General features: G+C 32.9%; 1 protein-coding gene and 1 long non-coding RNA gene across 2 annotated transcripts; one reads left to right on the plus strand and one right to left on the minus strand.

Annotated features, from left to right (window-relative positions):
• Window positions 1-2,914: 2,914 nt before the first annotated feature.
• On the plus strand, window positions 2,915-7,761 carry LOC112509275 (protein DCL, chloroplastic-like). The gene is made up of 3 exons (XM_025114142.1): window positions 2,915-3,469; window positions 4,926-5,040; window positions 7,310-7,761. Exons 1-3 carry the CDS (start codon window positions 3,063-3,065, stop codon window positions 7,487-7,489), a joined length of 702 nt encoding a protein of 233 aa, XP_024969910.1. The 5' UTR covers window positions 2,915-3,062; the 3' UTR covers window positions 7,490-7,761.
• Window positions 7,762-15,256: 7,495 nt separating this feature from the next.
• On the minus strand, window positions 15,257-17,484 carry LOC112508678. The gene is made up of 3 exons (XR_003068793.1): window positions 17,429-17,484; window positions 16,130-16,186; window positions 15,257-15,314 (listed from the first exon to the last, which is right to left on the minus strand). It is a non-coding gene; the product is annotated as an uncharacterized LOC112508678 (long non-coding RNA).
• Window positions 17,485-23,451: the final 5,967 nt, after the last annotated feature.

Here is a 23,451-nt window from a genome sequence, read left to right on the forward strand (position 1 = left end):
AAAAAGTATTATATGAAACAATTTCACAAGATTAAACAATTTCATGAAAAAATTTCATAAGATTAAACAATGAAATCGACAGATGAAGGTGGTTTACACGGTTTACACAAATGAGGACGGTTTTCATATAATCACTCCTCTATTCTTGTATTTGTCATTAAATACGATTGTTATAGTTTAAGTTATGCATAGCAACAATTTTAAGAATGCATATCTTAGAAGGTATCTTTTGAATGGTATAAATAATTGCACCACACTTATCTGATGTGAAATTTGATCAACTCGGTATTGTATTTGACATATCACCATATTATTAAGCTGGCTTTTTGACATTTAGTCAAAATTAAGATATATATATATATATATTCTTTAACACTCATTATAAAGTATTAGTAATTAACCACAAGGGTGGTGTCTGATTGGTTTGAGCTTGGCTCCAAAGGTTAAAAGTGTCTGGAGGTCTCAGGTTCAAATCCAATAAGAAACAAAAATCCTCTTGTGGCTACGGAGGTTCAAATGTGGTGATTCCGGGCTACCTGCAAAACGGGTGATTGTCCTGGGATTAGTCGGCTTGTATAGCGGGTTGGATATCCAGGTTAATAAAAAAAAGTATTAGTAATTTGAATTCTGGTGCATATTTTTTGTTTCATTAAGAGTTTTTTAGATATCCCTCTTCATGCAATAACCAAGGATTAAAATGGGTGCAAGTCGTGACATGACAGTGAGCTCAAACCTTAAGTCTTATATGTCACAGTGAGGACGAGAAGTTTTTCAAAACATGACATATGACAGTAAAATTGTATGTCATGTATAGGATTATATATATATATATATATATATGTGTGTGTGTGTGTGTGTGTGTGTGTGTGTGTGTGTGTTTTTTCTATGTATTACTTAATATCAAATAATGATATAAAAAATTATATTCATATTAGAAGAAGAAAAATCATATAAATTATTATTATAAAAATAGTATTTGATTAAATATTCAAAATTGAACTTAGAAAGTTAATTTTACAACTTCGTTTTAATCGTGAGTCCATGACGTTTATGAATTTATGAAATTTTAAATGATGTGATTAGATAAATCTATAAAATCTAAAATTAAAAGTGTAAAATAAAAAAAATTTATAAAATAAAAAAACAAAATGTTTTTTTTTCCTTCTAAAAGTCACTTCTTGTAAAAAGAGCAGATGTCATGGCATGAGTCATGCCTTACAGAAACACTATAGGCCTTTTTGTAACGACAGAGACGCATCTTGTACTATATTGCGCCTTGACTGACGTCATGACTCGTCTTTTTGAACACCGGCAGTAACATCATTTTCAATGTTTTTAATTTGAACTGCCATTTTCTTCATTCCAATTATTGTGAAGAGACATCTATAATCGTTAGTATTGACAGTTTATTTAATTGTTAGTTTTTTAATTAAAAAAAACTACATGATTGTAGTTTATTTAGATGAACAAAAAAAATAAAGGCACACATGACCATAGATGTTAACAGTTCAAGCTTTTAACGAGCTATTCAAGTTTAATCTTAGTAATTCTTGAGTTTAAGTCGATCTTTAAGCAAAAAAATAGATCTTTGATAAATAAATAAATAAAACTCGTTTAACTTATGAAAATCGAGCTCTATAACATTAATATATATGACTCAACTTGTTCCGAAGCTCGGTTAATTTTTTTGAGTAGACGCTCCATAAAAGTATAGACTTTTTCAAGCCGAACATGTTCATATGCTCATATATCATTCAATTAAAATAAAAAGAATAAAAGATGTTGCTAGTGCTCGGTTTGAGTCAATATATCAATCTCAAGTTCGAGTACACATACGAGCTTATAAAAAGTCTGAATTTTAAGTCATAATATGCAACTCAAAATTATTAAATAATTATCGAGCTCTAATATAATATTATTTTTTTGGAACAGAACCCAGAAAAGCTTATAAGCTTATTGAATAAACTATTTTTTATATCATTAATCTACTATGAAACAATCGTGGATATTTCATCGTATAAGTTGTAAGTTTCATTATACTTATTAAACTGCTAACAAATAAGCTCTAATTAAACGACCACCATGTTGGGCAATGGGCTTGAGTGATTTTTCATTACGGACTACATTTATTTCCATGGCCCAAAACGTTTTTGGCCGATTAAGTGCTAATTATTTTAGTGTATCATTAAGCATAGAAACTAACTTCTGCAGGTGACAATGAGCATAAAGTACTAGAGATTAGAGATGGGCATATCAAACCAAATTTTATAACCGATTCCAGTTAACTTGAAGTAGGCCTGGTCTAAATCTGGTTACGTCCATAACCAATCGGGCCAAACGTGCTCCTCCTCCTGTCCTACATCTCATCACCCTCTTCAAGTTAAAGTTGCTTGAAGGAGAAACAGATCTTGATCCTTACCCATCCCACACTCTCCATATATTCATCTTCTCCACACAAACCTTACATTGAGATTGAGTCTTTCTAACCGGTTACATCATTTGCGGTCTTGCGAACAATCCTTGTGTTTCGAAGCCATAACTGGTTATAACCGAGACTCGGACCAGCTTAATCGGTTTACAGGTGCCAGTGACCATAACCGGCCTATCATAACCGATTATAGGACCAACATGTTCATTATCTGCTCATCTCTAAATAAGTAGATATGCACACAAAAAAACCCATGTCCAAGCCTAAAGCCCGGCCACAAAAAGGCCCAATCCAAGCCCAGCTCAAAGCTCGGACCAAGCCAATTTTGCTTTCGGTTTGGAAGATCCGTATTTAGACCCGAAAAAGGGGCTTGTGGGATCTCTATAAAGTATAAAGTACATATGAATTAGTTGTTGTACCGTACAAATATCCGTATCCAATTCAAGAATCCATTCGCCCGACCCATATCCAATGGGATTTCTCCAGCAGTTATCCGCTCGCTGTTCAGCGTCTTTCTGTTGATGATTGTCCAAACAGTTTGACACCTGCCCTTTTCAAAATCAAAATCCATGACAGCAACAATGGCGAATCGTGGAACAAATTAGGGTTTATGCACCACTAAATTTCTCAGAAAATGGAGTCAATTTCATCATCATCGTCGTCGTCTTTGCACATTCACCTCCGCCACAGAAACCTTATCTCTCTACACTTATCTTCAACAAATCCTTCCATCATTTCTTTTCCTTATCGTTTTGCTACGTTGCATTCACAGCGGTTTTGTGCCTTAAGAACTAGTAGTGCTGGTGGTGGCAGTAGCCAGCATGATGGCACTGCTTACGGCGCCGCTGATTTACTGAGAAAGCCGGTGGTGGAGGTGAAAGAGGAGGATGCTATTGATTCTTCAAAAGATGAGGATTCTGATTATGAAGATGACGGAGGGAAGAGAAGAGAGGAGGATGGGTGGGTTGACTGGGAAGATCAGATTTTGGAAGATACTGTACCCTTGGTTGGTTTTGTTAGGATGATTCTTCATTCGGGCAAGTAAGCTCTCGGTTTCAACCTTTTAAATTCGGTTACATGTTAATATTGAAACATAAATTGAATTCTGTAAATTTAGCTCAACGATTATGGCATCTTGTTGTCGAGCTAGAGGACTGCAAAGAGAATAACAATACTGCCGTGTAGTTCAAGATATTTGAGAGTCCTTTTATGAGTTTCTTCTTAATCAAATGCAACAAATTGAGCTACACCAATGCAATATTGTTAGGAGATAGAATATATATTAGGATTATGATTTCTTATCTAGTTATATATTAAATTTAATGGGTTAGTTAAGTGTTCACTTAATCCCTTCTTAGCCAATCAAGCTCTAGAAGGTCTCATGATGTTATGAGATTCTTCCTAATCAAATGCAACAAATGAGTTAAGCAATAGCTATATTTATAGTGGTTAGAATTAGCTATTAGAATTGAGGTTTCTTTTGTAGTTATGTTTATGCTATGCACCAATCAGTAATATAACATTGTGTGCACCCTAGATGTTTACTTGACATCAAACTTTGGCTAAGAACTTAGGACAACCACCTGAGAGTTTTATCATGTTTCCGTGATACCAATCAGACATGCTGCATGTTGTGCTGAAACATGTCCTACCTGTTACGATTCATTCTTAACGAGGTAAGTGCACATGCCTGATTTGCTTCACCTGTAGGAGCTACGCATCCGTTTTGACTCTGATTGAATAGGTGTAATGCTGCCTGAACCTCGTCGGATATGTTGGTATCCCATTCAAGCCATCCGAGTTCATGCTTTGTTGGTATCCATATGCATATCTTTGCCATTCTGGTTGAGTTTCAAGACTGTTTTTTCAATGGCATTTTTAGGAGCTTTATTTGAAGGCACCTTCTAAATGTCGTCACACTTTCACATGGAGGTCTCTTTTAATCAGCCATTTTCCAGCAAAAAAGAAAACCTAATAGAATATTTTTCATCATTGAACGGAAGCTTTCCTCAGATATTCAAGACATCATATTTGATAGAAATTATTGTGGCAGTCCTTGTTTGATGTGGAATCATTATTCAAATGTTGCTGCTGACCATCATACCTTAGAAGTACTACTAATTTGGTTATTAGCATGTGTAGATCATAATGGTTGTATCAGTCAACTTTTCAGTTGAAGCTTTTCTTTTTTTAATTTAAGGCATGACTACTGCTAGAGAAGACTGCAATATTTTGCATCCAAAAGAGCAGAGAAAGCAGCCTTAACAAAATGAGATGCATATAGCACAACTTCAGTCTATTATGCACGATTATCCGCATTTCTTGAGAGTACTCTATCAAGCCACCACAAGTAGAAAAATGACCCAGGCTCAAAGCAACTTCTGTAGTTTATCTATTAATGTATCAACATTTAACATCTTTTGCTTAATTTAAAAGTTTACGATTTCAAGTGATGCAGATTCTCATTTATCCTACATTGAATTTATTGTTACTACAGATATGCAAGCGGCGAGAGATTAAGCTCTGAGCACGAGAGAACTATTCTAGAGAGGTTGTTGCCACATCATCCGGAGAGTGAGAAGAAGATTGGGTGTGGCGTTAATTACATCACAGTTAACTCTCTCTCTCTCTCTCTATACACATACATGTTTATATAACCAATTAAATGCTCTTAAGTCTTAACTGCCCTTGTAAGACTTAAAAATTATATAGACAATAGATTCACCAATTCATAATTCACCTTCTTCCAGATTTATCCAAATAACAGTAGTAATACTCTTCTTTCCTGTCTGCTGCATTATGAATCATACTTTATAGGTTGCAGTAAATAAGAATTCTATTTCAAATTTAGAGATACATTTTGGCGTTTGCAGTCAAACACATCATCCTCGAAATCCAAATTGACATAGTTTTAGTTGTATATTGAGATTAATGACTTTGTGATTGTTAAATCATTTTTGGTTATTGGACAAAACAATTGGTCCCTTCATGTCTCATTAATTTGTTTACTGATTTTGGATCCTGCAATTAATTCGAGAGTGGAAAGAATTATGGAACCCAAGGCGAGGCATTTTCCCACCGTGAGCGAGGCGTAAGCCTCGAGGCAAAAAATAAAAATAAATAAAATAATATTATATAATGTAATACATAGCTGATGATAATATTTAGAATCATAATGTTGCTAATAAAGTCGTTAAATACTTTATTTTTTTTTTAAAAACAAATTAGATAAACAATAAAAGTCTCCCACATAAAGAGAAAAAATAAAAGTGATACGAATGTAAAGAGAAGAAGAAAAGTCACTCCTGTGTACAGTCGAGGAGTCCTTATGCACCTCCCAAATCGCAACCCTAGTATGTAGTCTTACCGTATAAAAACAAAAAATCACACATAGCAGTAAGTTTTCTTCTGCAATGGCCATGCACAAGGACAAAGAAAGGAGCAGAGATTTCACTTTAACGGTCACCAATCAGTAAGTATATTTTCTTTGATTTGGCATATTTTTTAATCCTAAAGCTTGGTATTGCCTCAGCCCCACGTCCTTTACCGCCTCAGACCCGCCTCAGTAGTTCGAGGCATAAGACCCAACCAAGCTATCTGAGGTGCTGCTCAAGAACGTTTTTTGACAGCCTCGCCTGGACTGTTTTTAGCAACCATGATGGCACCACCATGAACTGAGACCTCAACTAGAAGTGATGGATTTTCACTTTCTTATCATTGGCTATTAAAGGAATGATTATTCATGTCAATCGTTTTTCAGTATATAGTTCTAGTGTGGAAGGTGGTGGTTTGCATTTTATAACTATGTCTGTTTAAATTACAAGCCTCTTCGAAGAACAAAAATGTTTGTTGACCCATTTTGCATTGTAATTAGTTTGGAAAGGTTTAGTAATTGATTTTCTTCAAACTGCATTAATTTAGTACGTTTTAGCAAAGAGTTCCCTCGGCCATAGTGCGGAACTAAGCCAGCGATAGATGTTTGAGCTCTTCTCAACGAACGATGGGTACCATTGGTACCATCACAATGCATCTCCGTCGAACAAGTTTACTGTCACCTCCAGATGCTCTTTGTTGGTCAGTCGGTTTAACATACAATGTCTCTCTGCCCTCAGAATTCATCCATTTTGATCAGTGCCATCAAACACCATCATTTCCAAACGTTTCCCTGCAAATCATTGCTCCTTCATTCTGTCCATGTTGTTCACCTGCCTTGGGGCTTTCACTAGACTCCTCATGCAACCTTAGTATTTTACTCAGACTCAACTATTGCATCATCACCTGCACATTTTCTTTCAACAAAACGACTTTTGCCAGAATGATTCCTAGTCTGCCCTCCATCTCATTGACTGATCTCGTCATGGATCAGAATAGAAGACTCTGATACCAGTTGATGAGAATGTACGACAAGTTAACAACTAATTACAAAGAAAAGCCGAAGCTTTTATTGATGATTCAATTTTCAAATTTCCAAGACCAAGAAAACATGCAATATATATATATGTATATATATATATATATATTGCATGTTTTCTTATATATATATATATGCGTGTGTGTGTGTGTGTGTATTGACCATGTAAGTTTGAGGAAGATGCAAGTATGGAACAATAGAAGATGGGATGATAAAGACATAAGAAGACTTAAGGAACAATGGGATGTTACTGATTCTTCTCAAGGTTGTTGAGAGGATTGCTTTTACTTATCCCATCACACATGGTTTGTGCTTGATATTCTACATTTACAACTCCAAGAAATGTATAGCTTCTATCTGTTTGGCTTTAAGAATATATATGAAGCAATTAAATAATATCCCTAGCAGTAGAATATGTAATATATATTTACTGCTGTTTCTTAATTACTAGCAATCTGTGAATGTGACAGGTTGGCTACCATCCAGATTTTGAAAGCTCAAGATGTCTATTCATCGTACGCAAGGATGGAGAAATGGTCGATTTTTCCTACTGGAAATGCATAAAAGGCTTGATCAGGAAAAACTATCCTTTATACGCAGACAGTTTTATCCTGAGGCATTTCCGAAGGCGCAGGCATAATAATGACTGAGGGTCCATCCAAGTTTTCACCTGCAAAACTAAAATCAAGATTTAGCATGCATGATTATATATCCCATTTTCTTACATATGCAAGAATACAATTTATGGTTGCTGAAAATTTTAGAGAAAAATGTAAAGACAAAACACTCTTGACCTTCTTTGCAGTTCAAAATTTCTCTTGTATTTGGGTGTGGGTGTTGTTTAAGGACAAAGAGGGGTCAAACTCGTTAATGTTAGTAGTGCTTAATTGTTGTTCATTCAAACATAAATGAATCTTGAGGCAACTAGTTTGTGTTTCTGATGGCGGGAGTTCAATCTCTTTTATTTGGAATGGGCTGGTTCAACTCCCAAATAAAGGTTAATCAGGCTTTAAGCAAGGGTGTTTATGGGTTGGGTTGATCGGTTTGGAGGCATTTTAACAACCCTTAGTCTCAACTAGATGAGCCTCTTTTTGTCTAAATTACAAAAGGTAAATTTGGTTTGTTTAGGACCGGAGGTTGGGGTAATCTGTTAACAAGAACAGTTCTCAATAAACAAGAAGAAATCAGTTAATAAAGAACAGTTCTCAATAAACAGTTCTTAAGTTAGAATAAGAACTATTTGTGCATAAACTATAAGGAGCCCATAAATCTATTTTTCTATCCACGTGAGACCGGTTGATACATAAGGGTAGCTTGATCATCAATCTTAGGGAATATTTGAAAGTAACTATTTAGAAAAACAATAGACATCATAAAATATTGAAAAACTATCATGATAAATACATAAAAGTGTATCAATGAAAAATCAAACTGTTCAATGAGAAAATGAAAAGCATGGTGCCAATAAGTTATGAAGAGCAGACTATCGCATGCCAAAACCATTTTCTAATAAGGGAAAATTGCATCAAATTGGAACTAACTTTCACTTTATTCCTATTTTGGGGAACCAACTATTAAAATCTTCATTTAAGGGTCTCTATCAAACTTTTTGTTTATTTAAGGGTCTGATTGACCTGTTGAACATGTAATAAGTAATTTAATATGACTTGGAAGAAAATTATTTAAACAAATATTATGTGGAAATTATTTTGACAAATCATCATTATAATTAAAACAAATCAAAATGAAGTCCGCTTCACGTCTCCTACCTCGGTCACAATCCTGCCCCTCCCTCTTCCTTCAATCGCCATCGTCCCATAGCCTCCTGCCATTGTAGCTTTCTACCCTCTTCGACAGCCGTTGCCCCTCCCTCTTCCTTCAATCGTTGTCGTCTCATAGCCTCCTGCCGCTGTAGCTTTCTGCCCTCTCTGGCATTTGATATTTAATATTTATTTTTTATTGCATCAATTAGTTTTTTCTATTAAAAAACGAGATTTGAAAACATCTTCAATTTGATATTTGATTTTTTTTATTTAAAAAACGAGATTTCGAAAGAAAAATATATTTTATTGCATTAAATTTTGAAAAAAAAATGAATTTTAGTTAATTTTATATAATTATTTTGCAATTTTAAAATATGACGTGGCTTTAAAATAAAAAATTAATATGATGTGGAATATCTTAGTTGGCAAAAGATCTGGATTACGTCAGCATTAACTGGTCAACAGGTCAACCAAGCCCTTAAATAAACAAAAAGTTTGATAGATACCCCTAAATGAAGATTTTAAAAGTTGGTTCCCAAAAATAAGAATAAGGTGAAAGTTGGTTCCATTTTGATGCAACTTTCCCTTCTAATAATCATCAAATATGTTATAGTTAGAAATATAATTTGGAATCTTAAGATTTTTGATATCCATTCATCACAAGTATATTCATTTGTCTAGCTTTAAAGTTCTTTATTTTCTAAGAAATTGGAGAAAGAATTATCAGAGGGAAGAATCATTTGTGAAAGCATCCGTTAACTGTTAAGAAAGAGGATGTCCTTTTACCATAGACTCTTAGACGATGGTTGGTGTAATCTATTAACAAAAAGAACGTTGTACCTGTGTGAAATTGATACCTGGTAGTAATCTGTTAACAAGAAGAAATCGACATCTAGGTCAAAGTACGTGGCAAGGAATCGATACCAGAATTAGAAACGTGCTGGAGGCCTAGAGTGCTAGCTGTTGTGCGCTAAATGAGATGGAAGGCAGGAGTCGCCGAGTCCGGAAGGAAAGCAGAGGCAACTGTTCTGCTCTAAATGAGATGGAAGACACTTATACACACACGGGTTATCGGATTGGGTCGGGTTCCCTTGCACCTGGCCCCATACCAACCTAATAGAGGCTGGTAGGCCAATTTCATGATCAATCATGCTTTGGTTACCTCGGTTTGGGTTTTTTTCCGAGTTAGGTTGGTCGGGTTAGTCGGGTTTTTAAGCACTCCTAGCTTTAAGGATCTCTCCATAGGTTGCTAGTTCAAGTTTTATCAGAACCACTAAAGATTTTATTGGCTGTTATCTTCAGAGCACCATAAGATTGGTAAAAAGAAAAAAGAAATGGCAAATAACATATTTGACGATTTGTTGGCATAGTTGTTCCATTTCTGTTCGATTTAAGTTATTTGGATTAAAAAACATCTTACCGGATGTGTTGTTTTGTGGTTTCATTCTATTTTGCCATTACAAAGGTTGAAATGGCAAAATAAATCAAAATGTGAACATATTTTTCTTCAAAACAGGACATCTACATCGCCACTCATCAATAGTTACAAATTTACTATTTATCGATAACAATAGGTATGAAAAGAGAGAACTAAATGTTTTATTACATTAATTAAAAACGCGTAGTTAAACTAAAATACTAACCAAGAAAAAAAGTTTGATACATTTGTTCTTTCAGAAATTTGGTTATGTTCGTTAAACTTTGTAGAGAGTTGAATGTTGTTTTAAACAAATAACCATGGCTTGCGTCAGGTCTCCCAATGAGTGAAAGAAAATACACTGTTTATTATTTAGTGGATCAAATCAGCAGAAAAATCAAATAGTTCAAGTATCGTTCAAAATTCATAAATTTGCCAGCACATGTCTAGACAATGCAGAGATAGGTCCACATTTCAAGTTGACAGAATTCACCAATTGTTGAATACTCTTTGATAGAATTTACAACTGAATCTGTAAAAAGTGATTATTTTCTTGTCATAAAAATGGTTATTTTGATAAAAAAAAAAAAACTTTTTAAAAAACAATTTAAAAGATCTTTATTTAGAAAGATTATGATTTTCTTAAATAAAATCACGTATTTATTGGTCATCATAATTGATGTTAATTTTATTAGTTATTAAAAATATGTTATTTTTAGCAGATAAGTTTTAATTAAATCAAACCAAACAAAACCAAAGCAATAAATTTTATCAAGAGTTAAGTAAATAAGATGTCATGCAATTTTCCATAAATAAAAGAGACAAATAGGAAATAATTGGGAAATGAAGAGAAATAAAAATGAAATTTAAGAGGTCAAAAATAAGTCAATGAGACGTGGAATTGATGAAATTTCACTATCAATCAATCAATAATAATAATTTGATGGAGATTAGGGGTTGGAATTACTTATTTGAAATAACTTATGTTTTTTTATAAAAGTATTTATCAACTTATTATAAGTTAGAAGAATTTAACTTTTTTAAAAACTTCTTATTACCGATGTCACATATAAATAAGTCAATAAATTATTTTTTATAAACAATCTTAAATACCCTCTAAAAAGTAGTTGTGGAAAACTGCCACCTGTTAATCAAAATCATTTATGAAACTTATCCTTACACATACATTGCTTGTTGTATAAAGCTGGACCATACCATCATCCATATCTCTTGCTTCATGTGGTTTGTTAAAGAGAACAAATTTTTTCAGTTTTAAAATTATAAAACGGTCAACCTTCGTTTTTAAAAACATGTTCGGGTTTGGTTTTTTTTATCTAACGGTTATTAAAGTAGCGTTTGATATACAGACTGGATGAGCCATGATATGATAGAAGATGACTGGACATGACTAATTGTTTGTCCTACATTTGGTACAAGTAGGACTGACCGGATAAAACTGTTAAAATGACCAGATTGTCTTTAAATGTTGTTTAATGTTATTTTGCATCATATAATAATTGTAAATGACACAAATCAAAACCAAAATATATTTGAATAATTACATCTATAATATTTATACTATTTTCTAAATTTGAATACATGATTGAAACATAACAATTGTAAAAAACATACATAATTTAAAAATATTCCAACACAACAATTGTAAATACGTACATAATTTAAAAAAAAAAAATTCAACACAACAATTGTAAATAACACCTTTCATAATATCATCAAAAGTTTAAACATTTGAAGACAAAAATTGTCATCGTAAACATGTCAAGTGTACCAAAAATAATCCAAACATTCAAAAGTAGTCTTTTTGTTTTGACCATATTCTAAGACTACTATTTGTTCTCATTATAAATTGATTTCACAAATTCTAGTTCCACATAATCATCCAAACTCTTCCAAAAACGATATTGGTATATGATTTATCACTAAAGTACTTACCCATTCGAATGATTTCCATGACACAAAGTCTAAGTCGTTTCAACTCATTGCTTAAGCCATCCGTTTCCGTTGTAGAATCCTAGATAACTGAAACCAACTTTTTCATTTGATTGGTTGCTTCATGGATTTCATTTTTGGTTTCCTCTACTAACTTGGATATCTCGTTTGTTCTTTTTCTTTTTTTACTTGTTCCTTCTCCTTCATTTCGAATGGATGAATGAGAAGTTGTATTGGAAGGACTTTGAATGAGAGGAACATTAACTTCGGTAGGAAAATCATCATCGTTTTCCATGTACATATTTTCCAAAGCGTCTATAGCAGATTCGGCCATGTTTCCCATTGCACGATCTTTACCGAACACCAACTTCAACCCGCTCATAAGCCGGGAATGGCTTATTAGGCGTGTAGTTTTTATTGGGACGTTTTTACGTCAACAAACAAACAAACAATTAATAAAATAAGCAACACAAAACATTATACATAACCCATTATAATATATAACTACTAACCTTTAAATACTCCTCCAAAATCTTGGGAGCTTCGACAGTCACACATTGATTTGCGTTATTCCACCCAAATCCGCTCGTAAGCATGTCATAAGCAGCGAAATATTTATCTTTTAACCGTTTTATTTTATTTTGCACGTACTTTGCTGTTATGATAATACCGGGAATTATTTCCTGCATCTTTGATACAACAGTCTCATACGTACCTGACCTAAAGCTTCCATTGTCACATCTTCCACCATTTATGACAATGTCTTGAAGAACTGTGATCAACAAGTCTTCCTCATTCGTTGTCTACCCATGACGGTCTGTCATTTAAAACAAATCTACCAAACAATAACAAATACCAAGACAAACAAATATGCTTCCATAAGAAACAATTAGACAAAGCACACGTGATTCTATAGAAATAATAACAAATATCAAGACAAATATTATTTCATTAAAAACAAGATTTCATTAACAAACACCAATCCATAACAAATACTAACACAAATATGATTCAATTGTGGTTTAACATCCAAGATTCAAACATCTCTTGAGCTAAATCATCTCTCAACTGAGACCACTCATCACTTGCCTCAACAACATCAATGAACTCTGATGGTAAAAAATGGTCTTCCTCAATAGGCATTACTAGAAAATAAAGTATCAGCGATGGCAACAAAAATCCCTCGCTATCAGCGAGGGAAAGGCCAAAAATCAATTCCTTCGCTGATCAATTATTAATTACTAATTAATAAATATTTGTTCTTTAATAAAGATAATTAATAATTTAATTAATTAATTAATATTGATTAAAGCTTATTAAAGCCCACTAAAAACGAATAAAGCTCATTAAGGCTCACTAAAAATGAATAAAGTCAATTAAGCCACAATAAAATGGATTGGAATCCAATAGAATTGAATAAAGCCTAATAAAACTGAATAAAGTCAATAAAATGGATTAAGCTTTAATAAAAACGAATAAAGTCCAATAAATTGGAATAAAACCCAATAAATGGATTGAGGCCCAATAAAACCCTTTAAGGCTCAATAAAACCGAATAAAACCCAATAAAGCTCGTTAAGGTGCAATAAAATTGAATAAAACCCAATAAATGAATTAAGGTCCAATAAATCCCATTAAAGTCCAATAAAGCCAATTAAGACCTAATAAAACCGAATATATACACATCGTGTATACATATGTATATAACACGAGCCGACGGGTATATATACATATAACACATACACAATGTGTACATATAACACACACGTTATCTAGACATTCGTATATACACATATATTTAAACATATATATACAACATTCGATACATGTATCTTCAATATATACATAGATTCAATCGTGGTTAGCAACCAACAAACATATATACACATCGTGTATGCATATATATATATATATATATATGACACAGGACGACAAGTATATATACATATAACACATACACATGTGTACATATAACATACATCGCATTTAGCAACCAAAACTCATATATACGTATACACATATACATGTATACATATGACACCTACATATAAACATGTGTACATATAACACATAAAAAATGAGAAAATAAGAAAAATAGGATAATCTCTCGCTGATCATCCAGGGAATGGGATATGCAAGCTATTCAGAGTCATAATTTGACGAAGAACATGTAGTAATAAAATAAGAGGGGCCATTCCTCGTTTGTACACGTCTTCTCTTTGTTTTCGGAGCCTCTCGAGGCATTTTCTCTACCCCCCTTCTTACCCAATGTAAATTCCCATATTTTTATTGTTGATGCTCATGATTTCGATAGCAATACCAAGTAAATAGTTTTTCAGGTCATATCTAGTATTCAGAGTTTGCCTCGATTTGGTCGTGACATAGATAATGAATAAATAGGAGTTAATATCATTCCAATTTTTAGCTTGCATATCCCATTACCTCACAGATCCCTCGCTGATCAACGAGGGATTAACCTATTTTTCTTTTTTTCTTATTTTCTATGTGTTATATGTACACATGTTTATATGTAGGTGTCATATGTATACATGTATATATGTTATATGTATATATGTGTTTATGTGTAGGTGCCATATGTATGCCTATATGTATATATGTGAATGTCTAGATAATGTATGTGTTATATATACATATGTGTTATATGTATATATCTCCCCAACCCGTGTTATATACATATGCAGATGTATAAGTTTACATGACTGGAGGGCATGAGTGAGATGACAAGCAGAGAATTCTGGTCCTTTCTCATTGGTTCAGGGTTGGCAATTAATTGACAAATTGGATCTTGGTTCTACTCAGATTGTTCCAAATGGCTGTTTGGTTTAGAAACTTGATGAGAATCAGAAAGGATGAGGCCTCTAGAACTTAATCTGGATACTTGATAAGCAAAGAAACAGATCGGGCTTATTAATAATGTTTGATACTTCATTTATGATTGATTGAGCATAAAATTATGATAGTTTATAACGTTGTTCTCTCCTTAACCTCGGTGTGAAACACCCTATACTTAGATTTTTAAAAAAATCTGGCAAAAATTCGGCATGACCTGTTCGAAAATTCATGTTTTGCCATTTTTTTAAACCTGTAAACATTTGCAAAAGTAATGATTGCAAAATAACTGACCATACAAAAGTTATGATTACTAACTAGTCTTTATAAAGACGACTATATACAAGGTATAAAACTTTCATATTCTTCCAAAAATACATTTCCCCCAAACTAGATTAAGCTTCCAAAAGTCTCAAGCATTGCATCATCCTATAAACTTACCTGCTAGCCTTATAATAACCAAGAATGTTGCTAGCACAATCACTTGAACCAGTTCCTGAGATGCACGTCAACAAACAAAACAAATCAGGCTACATGCCTGGTGAATTAAGAGTTTTCACAATACAATATTTCAAGTGATTTATACTATCAAACAAAAATGCATGACTTACATATGCTTAATGTGATGTGTCAAATAAATGTTAAGTTCAACCAAAACATTATAAGTTAGCAGTCAATCAATATTTACAAAGTTCTATGAATACCACACAGTATGAGGGTGACCCATAACAACCGGAATCAGTGGAGGAGCACTATCCAACAGTCCACTTATCCGTTAGGCTAATTTCGGTTTAATCACCATTGTGCAATGTGTCCACCTGACACTATACCTATTAGCCGAGTACCTGGAGCATATATTCATGTACGGTACTCCAATACATTACCAATGGAAGCAACCTATTTACTGTAAAGGGAGCGACCCCAATACAAACGCAACAAAGGGGGTGACCCTAAGTCGTCAGATCCAGATCTACCATTCTTATGTCAGTGAGTAAATATATAAATCACATTGCCCCATTTATACAACGTAAGATTTTCCTCCTTTGGATACAAAACATGCTTATTTATTTAAAAAAAAATACATATCATCTTTCCAAATCACCAAAGTATTTCCTACATACTTTATCAAAGAAACAATGCATTCTTAATATGCATAAAGTCACTTTGTATAAACATTAATACCTTCATTTCATAACATCATTTAAAATCATGCATTTTCTACTTTAATCACTAAAATGCGTCCAACAAAATAAATTATGTAAAGGTAATTACGTTTGACGTGTACCCCATTAAAATCTACTTGAAATTCACCTTAGCCTATTTAGTTGAGATCCCGCCGGTGCCCAACTTGCTTATCCGCCGTGCTACCTAAACAATCCACACGCACGGTTCTCACATCAATACAAACATCCTAACAAAAGATTTAGACAACTTACTTATCTTAATATACATACCGACAAGAACCACTCAAAAATGGACTTTGAACCTTTTCATACATGGGTTTAAAAGAAACAAAACTTTTATTTGAATAAAAAATGGACAGCTGTGCAAAAACCCATTTTTTTTTACCTATTTAGAGTCCTAACTACCTCATGATGAACATATTAATTGTAGAAGCCTTCATAACAGTTCCAGATTGATATTACACGTCTAAATCCGAGTTACGAGTGATTTTATACAATTTTTACAATTTTCAGCACCAAAATAACTTAGTCCGGTGACTTGCTCATATTTCACCCGAGGCTCTAGACTCACATTCTAACCCCCAAAATATGCTTATCATACACATTGAAATATGCTTATAAGGTTCACACATTCATTTATGCACTCACAACCTAACTAATGCATAAATTTTCATATATTGATCAAACCGAACTCAAACTTCTTTTAACTTTGAAAATCCATCAAAACCTATAAGGAACATTGAAATAATCAATGTAACACCTTTATATACCGATCATAACTATATCCACCGAAATTCAATCCATAATTTTGCATATAACGACTCAATTTTAAAAATTAAGCAAAACAGTTTGACTTTTTGGAGAAAGTCAACTGTTTTGAACATAACCTTTAATCTATAAATAAAACATGATTGAATGAAAATTTTCTTTTTCAATCCATCTAATAACATCTTAATGATACCAAGAAACAAACCATAACAAACATCTTAATATTTTTATGAAGATTTCAAAGTCTTAAAGTTCATCACTAAACTTTGACTTTTAAAGATTATCAAAGATAATAATTTTTCAACTTCCACTCATGATTGAACATCTTAGATGAATTCAAAACTACCCTAAACATGAAGTAAACTTACCCAACAAAATACTTCTACTATCAAGATGTATAATACCCACTTTGTTCCAATCCTTGAAGGATTTTAGGTTCCAATGCAACAAAGTGAAGATATAACAAATTGGAACTCAATTGGGGTTAAAAATATACATCATAAAACTAGGTTTCTCAAAGAAATTACACATATACATGGCTGTCCACATGACAGCCGCTAAAACTTGATTTTGAGCCCTAAAACTCCAAAAAACGAATCCAATACCAACCTAAACATCAAATACAACAAGAAATAAAGCTAAGACATGACAAACTTACCTTAATTTGACGATTAGATGAAAAAAACAAGCAAGGTTGAATCGATTCCATCGGCGTCTTCTTCCTTCTCGGCTTCTCCCGATCCCCTTCTCTAATTCTAGTATTTTTTTTTTCTTTTTAAAACCCCTATTTATATTAATACTAGATTAAGGGAAGGACATTATAACCCCCTTAATTATCACTATAAAACAATTCTACCCCAAACTTTCAAACATCTAAATATTTATCTAACCTTTTAGAATGGGATGTTACACGGTGTATTTAGTTTTTTCTTTTCACCCATTTAATTATTTTCTAATTTTCAGATCTTAAGTCCTTTATGTTTGTCATTTTCAGTTGCGTGGGGACAAGCAACAATTTAAGTGTGCGGGTGTGATAAGTATATAGAAATATACACTTTACCATCTAGTTTGGACTTCATTTAGTTTTATGTTATTTCTTATCAATCATATATTGAGTCTTTTTATACTTATTTTACAGTTTAAACATGTATGAAGTTGAATGATAGTATTTGTTTTTTTTTTCCGACTTATTGTGTGCAAAATTGTTAACAAAAGTGTTGCTACAACAGGTGTGCTACAACAATGAGAGTCGATCATAGCTTTTGTCAGCTCATGGACAAACATTGGCGTTCATAATTATGAAGAAAGAAATATTTTGGAGCTGAAATCAACAAATTTTGGATGAAGGAAAAGAAATATAGTTAATAGAAGCCTGATCTATTATATTTAGCTACTAGTATAGCATTTGGCATTTGTGTTTGGTAAAAACCTATGGACATTAGTATATTACTTGTTATTTTTTCGTTCCCTTATTTATCATGTAAGGGTGGACACTGGTTCTGGTCTAGCATGAAGCTTCTTACAAGCTTTGAGATTTACTTACTTTTGCTTTCTCTTTATTTCAAGTATTGAAATCTTTTTGCTCTTGATGTTTCTACAGTAACTTTTACAGTTTTCATCTTACATTTTTGCATAATTACTTTTATGTTATGCACTTCCAAATCTTTTATTTACACTTCAGCAATATCGGGCTAAACACCGAGGGAAGGTTGGAAGAATAAACCTAATGTTCGTGGATAATTGTTTTTTTTTCCATAACAATCTACTTCACTATTAGGTTTAATATTTCATCTAATAATTTTTGACAAACTAACACATGTTATTTTAATCAGATGGGTTGGAATTAAAATTAAGACAACACAAATATTTTAACTAATAATGTTATAGAGACTATAAGAGCTGCAACAACCTTCATAGATTGCAAAACTATATAGAATGAAAGGTATGATTTGTACCAACTCTGAATTCGTATTCATTTTGAATACTGCAGTGAAGGTCTAACCTAAACTTCGAAAGAAGGTCGTTCAATCCAATAGAAGAGTTATTTTTGCAGCAATCTATATTATACTATTGCAAGGTTCTAACGCACTCTGACAACAAAATTCCAACTTGAGTTGGAAGATGTGGTCATCGGATATGTGGTAACTGGAGAGTGGTCGATGGATCTTGGATTTTTTGCCAGATTAGTAGTGGTGGTCGCCGGTTGTTTGGTGTTCATGGGAAAACCAGGGTGGGGGAGATTGTTGTTCGTCAAAAAAACATGGGGGTGAGAGGTTGGTGTTCACCGGAAAACAGAGGCAGGGGAGGTTGGTGTTCGCCGAAAAACATGGGAGGGAGGGCCTGTGTTTTTTGTTTGTTTCCGGCAAAGGGAGGACGATTTTTTATGGAGGTTGAAGATGGAGGTTGATTTTTGATGGACGTGCCGATGAAAGGGAGAGGTTGAGGGATGAGAGATTTTTTTTGGGGTTTTAAAATGATAAATATGGAAATATGCAAAAATACTGAAAATAATCAAATAAATAAATACTTATGAGTTTGCAAGGACAACCTTGGAGGGAGGTTGTTCTACATTTAAAAATCATTTTTATAATATTTTTAAGAAAATACGTAACAATATACAAGATAGATTCTGTTGCTAAGGTTTAACACAACCATACAAGCAAGCAAAAATAAAGAGATAGAGAAGAAAGATACAAACGAATTTAGAGAGGTTCACCCAAAACCGAGCAAATCCTCTTTGTTGAATGAACTCAACGAGACTATCCACTATATTGTTTTTTAAGATAGAAACATACCGTATTAACACTTTGACTATACAAGATTTGAATATTAAAAAAATAATAGTTGGATTTATGCCACACATTTACAACAGTATGGAGAATACTTGTCTTTTATATTTAGCATCACAAACTTTTTTTTAATCTTGGAAGAAAGAAAAAAGATGAAGCAAAAGAGAACTTTCAAAAGATGAAAGAGTCGAGAATAAGGTGAGGTTTGGTTCGCAAAATGTTTTTGGATGAAATGGAATTTGTTAAAAGAATTTGATTTTGAAGGAACTGGAATGGGATATTGTCAAGTTTGACTATCTGTTTGGTTGACAAATATTGGAATGGAATCTGTTAAGGAATTCGAATTTGTCTGTTTGGTTCACAGAATGTAGCTTTGGAATTGGAATGAAATATTGGTAAATGACCAAAATGCCCTTTTTAAAAATGTTAATTTTTAAGACTAAAAGTACTTTAATAAAATTATTATTTAATATGTAAAACAATATAAAAGGCATAACCCAAATATAACCATAAGCCAAACAACGTTACTAAATCAACGGTGGTCGGCGGTGTTCAGATGGCAATAGTCGGCAGTGATTCAGATCGATGGTGGTTTCGTTGTGGTTCAGATGGAGGTAGTCAACGGTATTTTATATAGATGGTTCAGACCGGCAGTGGCGGCGGCAATCGTTCAAATCGGTGGTTGTTCAAATCGTTGGTGGTCGATTGTGTCCTGCAGTAATTCAGATCAACGGTAGTTGCCAGTGATCGGCAGTGGTTCAGATCGGTGGTGGTCCGTGGTGCTTCAAGTGGCGATGATCGGATGTGGTTCCAATCAGTGGTGGTTCCGATAGGTGATGGTCTATGGTGGTTCAGATTGGCGGTGGTCGATGGTGTTCAGATCGGTAGTAGTTGGCGATGGTTCAGATCGATGGTGGTTCGTGGTGGTTCAGATGGCGATGGTTGACAGTAGTTCAGATCAATGGTGGTCCATGGTGGTTTAGATGGCGGTGATCGGTGGTGGTTTAGATTGGTGGTGCAAGGGTGGTTCAAATTAGTAGTTGGTAGTGGGTCAGATCAACGGTGGTTCAAATCGGTGGTGGTCGACGATGATTCAGATAGGTGGTAGTAGGCGGTGATGGTCGGCAGTGGTTTATATGGCACTTTACGGAGTCACTTTTATACAATCTTAATTTGGAGATTTGTGGGAATCTCAACCACCCCTTTCGCTTTGACGGTGGTTGGTGGTGATTTAGATCGATGGTGCTCGAAGGTGGTCGACGATGGTCATATTGGGTTTTATGAGATTAGGATATATTGGGTTAAGGGCATATTTGGCATTATGAAAATAGAGAATTTCATTCCATCAAAATACCATATAGTTGCTAAGGAATGTTAAATTCATTTATTTGTGGAATTTGTAAGATTTTTAATATTCCTTTCGTAAAAAAGAATGAACTAAACAAGAAAATGGATTTGGTCAATAAAATTTAACATTTTAATTTCATCAGATTTTTTCAGAATCTACTATGTTGTTTGGAAGTTGATAAGATTCCCTCTTGTGTAACATCTTGCGTACTTAAGTTGATTTCATTTCACATTTACCTAAAGTGTTTAGATTTAAAATTTATCCAACTAAGGTGCCGTTTACTCGAGTAAGCGTTTACCGAATCACTTTACTTTACCGGATGAATATGACAACAACTAAGAATCTTACCCGGTAAGAATGAATGCAATAATCGAAAATCTTATCCGATAATATAGGATGACGACTCTTACCATAAAAGAGTAATTTTAAAAACATATACTTACAAACTTTATCATTTTATAAAATATGATTTTGTGAAAATCATTTCATAAAAAATCCTTCTCGAATTTTATAAAAGGATCGGTAAAACCGATTAATCATGAAACAATCGTATTTCCACATGTTGCTTGAATATTCTTGTTTCGTAGTGCCTTCTCGGATTTGATCGATAATTTGAAGTTGACATGATTCCTGAGACGACAACATATACTTTCATAATTTATATATATGGACATCAAATAAAAAGTTATACGATACGGTTTGTTTGTAATCATCAAAATAATTAGAGTGATGTGACATACTTGCATCAAGAGAGATGTCGTCGATATAAAAATTACATAATTACCCTTTATGTTTACTTAATAAATAAAAATTAACGAAATTAAGTGAACGGACTAACATAAATCTCATATATCCTAGGTCATGTTTGATTTGCAGGAATGGAATGAATTTTGGATTTCAAATCCATTCCAATCTCATGTTTGGTTTGTTGGATTGTCCGGAAGTAGCCTACAAAAACAAATAACAATAGCAAGCACATGAACTTAAAGTTGAAGCACATAAACAATCAACCAGATACAAATAGCAATAACATTGGAGCTTGGTATCAAATAAAAAACTTAGGGGCTGTTTACCCAATTGCTTACCGGGTAAGCGCTTACCGATAGAAGTCAACACTGTGATTTAGTTTGATGCATAAAATTTTAGTATATCAAGATATATCGAATGCAACAATTTAGTGGGTAAGCGTTTACCTGGGTAAGAGTTGTCATTCTCACTTACCGGGTAAGACTCTCCATCATTTTCATCGCTCTTACCCGGTAAGATTCTTGACCCTTTTCATGCTCATCCGATGTAAAAATTTATCCGGTAAGTACTTACCAAGTAAGTGTTTAGTAAACGGCCCTTTAGAAAAACAATACACAATAGCATATAATGAAACTCCTATCTTTTTTCTCATTTTTTGGATTTATTTAAACCAAGCATTTGGGTTATTTTTGTAATTTTGTATACCCATGTTTAACCTCCAACTCTTGATTTGCTCTTYCATTTACTTTCTTTTATTTCTTAATGAAATTTGTATTATAAAGTTTTAATAATAAACAAAATGAATCCTAGAAAATCCTTTGGTGAGTGATGAAGAAGGTGAGAGTTGAAGAAGAATTCAAAGATTTTAAAAGGTACGTAAAAATTATATTCAGTAAAAGATGTGATTTGTTATTACATATTTCTTTTTCAATATTGTTAGATTTGTTATTATCATAGGATATGATTGTGTTTACGATTGGATCATATAAATTGTATTTACGATTTGATCATATAAATTCGAATAAAATTTTGATATTTTGTAATAACAAGATATGATAAACTTTTTTCGAATTTAAGCTTCATTAACAATAACTATTTATACGTGATTGATAATTACGTTAAATTTTGAGTACTTCAAGATTTTTTCAATTGACAGAAATCTTTTGGTGAGTAATGAAGAAATAAGAGTTGAAGAAAATTTAAAAGATTTTAAAAGATATCTAGAAATTATATTATTTACAAAATGTGATTTGTTATTACATATTTCTTCTTTTTTTCAATATTGTTGGATTTGTTGTTATCGTAGGACATGATTGTGTTTATGATTGGATCATATAAATTCGAATAAAATTTTGATATTTTATGATTACAAGATATTATAAAAAAAAGTATTGTTACTCCGTTCACAATAATTGTTTATACGTGATTGAAAATCATCAATATATATATATATATATATATATATATATATATATATAAAGGAGAAACCAAATACAATAGGTGTCTTTCTCTGGATATTAGAAACTTATCTTTCTTTTTTCCTAAATTTTTTATTTTTTAAAAATATTTGATATGTAAAAGACTTTTTCATCCCTATTTTTAAAACATGAAATTCATTAAAATAAGGTTGTTTTGGTAATTTTAAAAGACTTAATGTTGGTCCCAAAAGGGTCTACAAGAATACTAAACAGTTTGTAGAAGGGGGGAGGGGGGATGAATACAAACACAATTTTCAAATTTAAAATATATATTGATAAAGAAGATCAATACAGATTTTACAAGATTGTTTGCGGAAAG

The sequence above is a fragment of the Cynara cardunculus genome (genome assembly GCF_001531365.2).
Source record: "Cynara cardunculus var. scolymus isolate 2C chromosome LG 3, CcrdV1, whole genome shotgun sequence".
NCBI classification, from domain to species: Eukaryota; Viridiplantae; Streptophyta; class Magnoliopsida; order Asterales; family Asteraceae; genus Cynara; species Cynara cardunculus.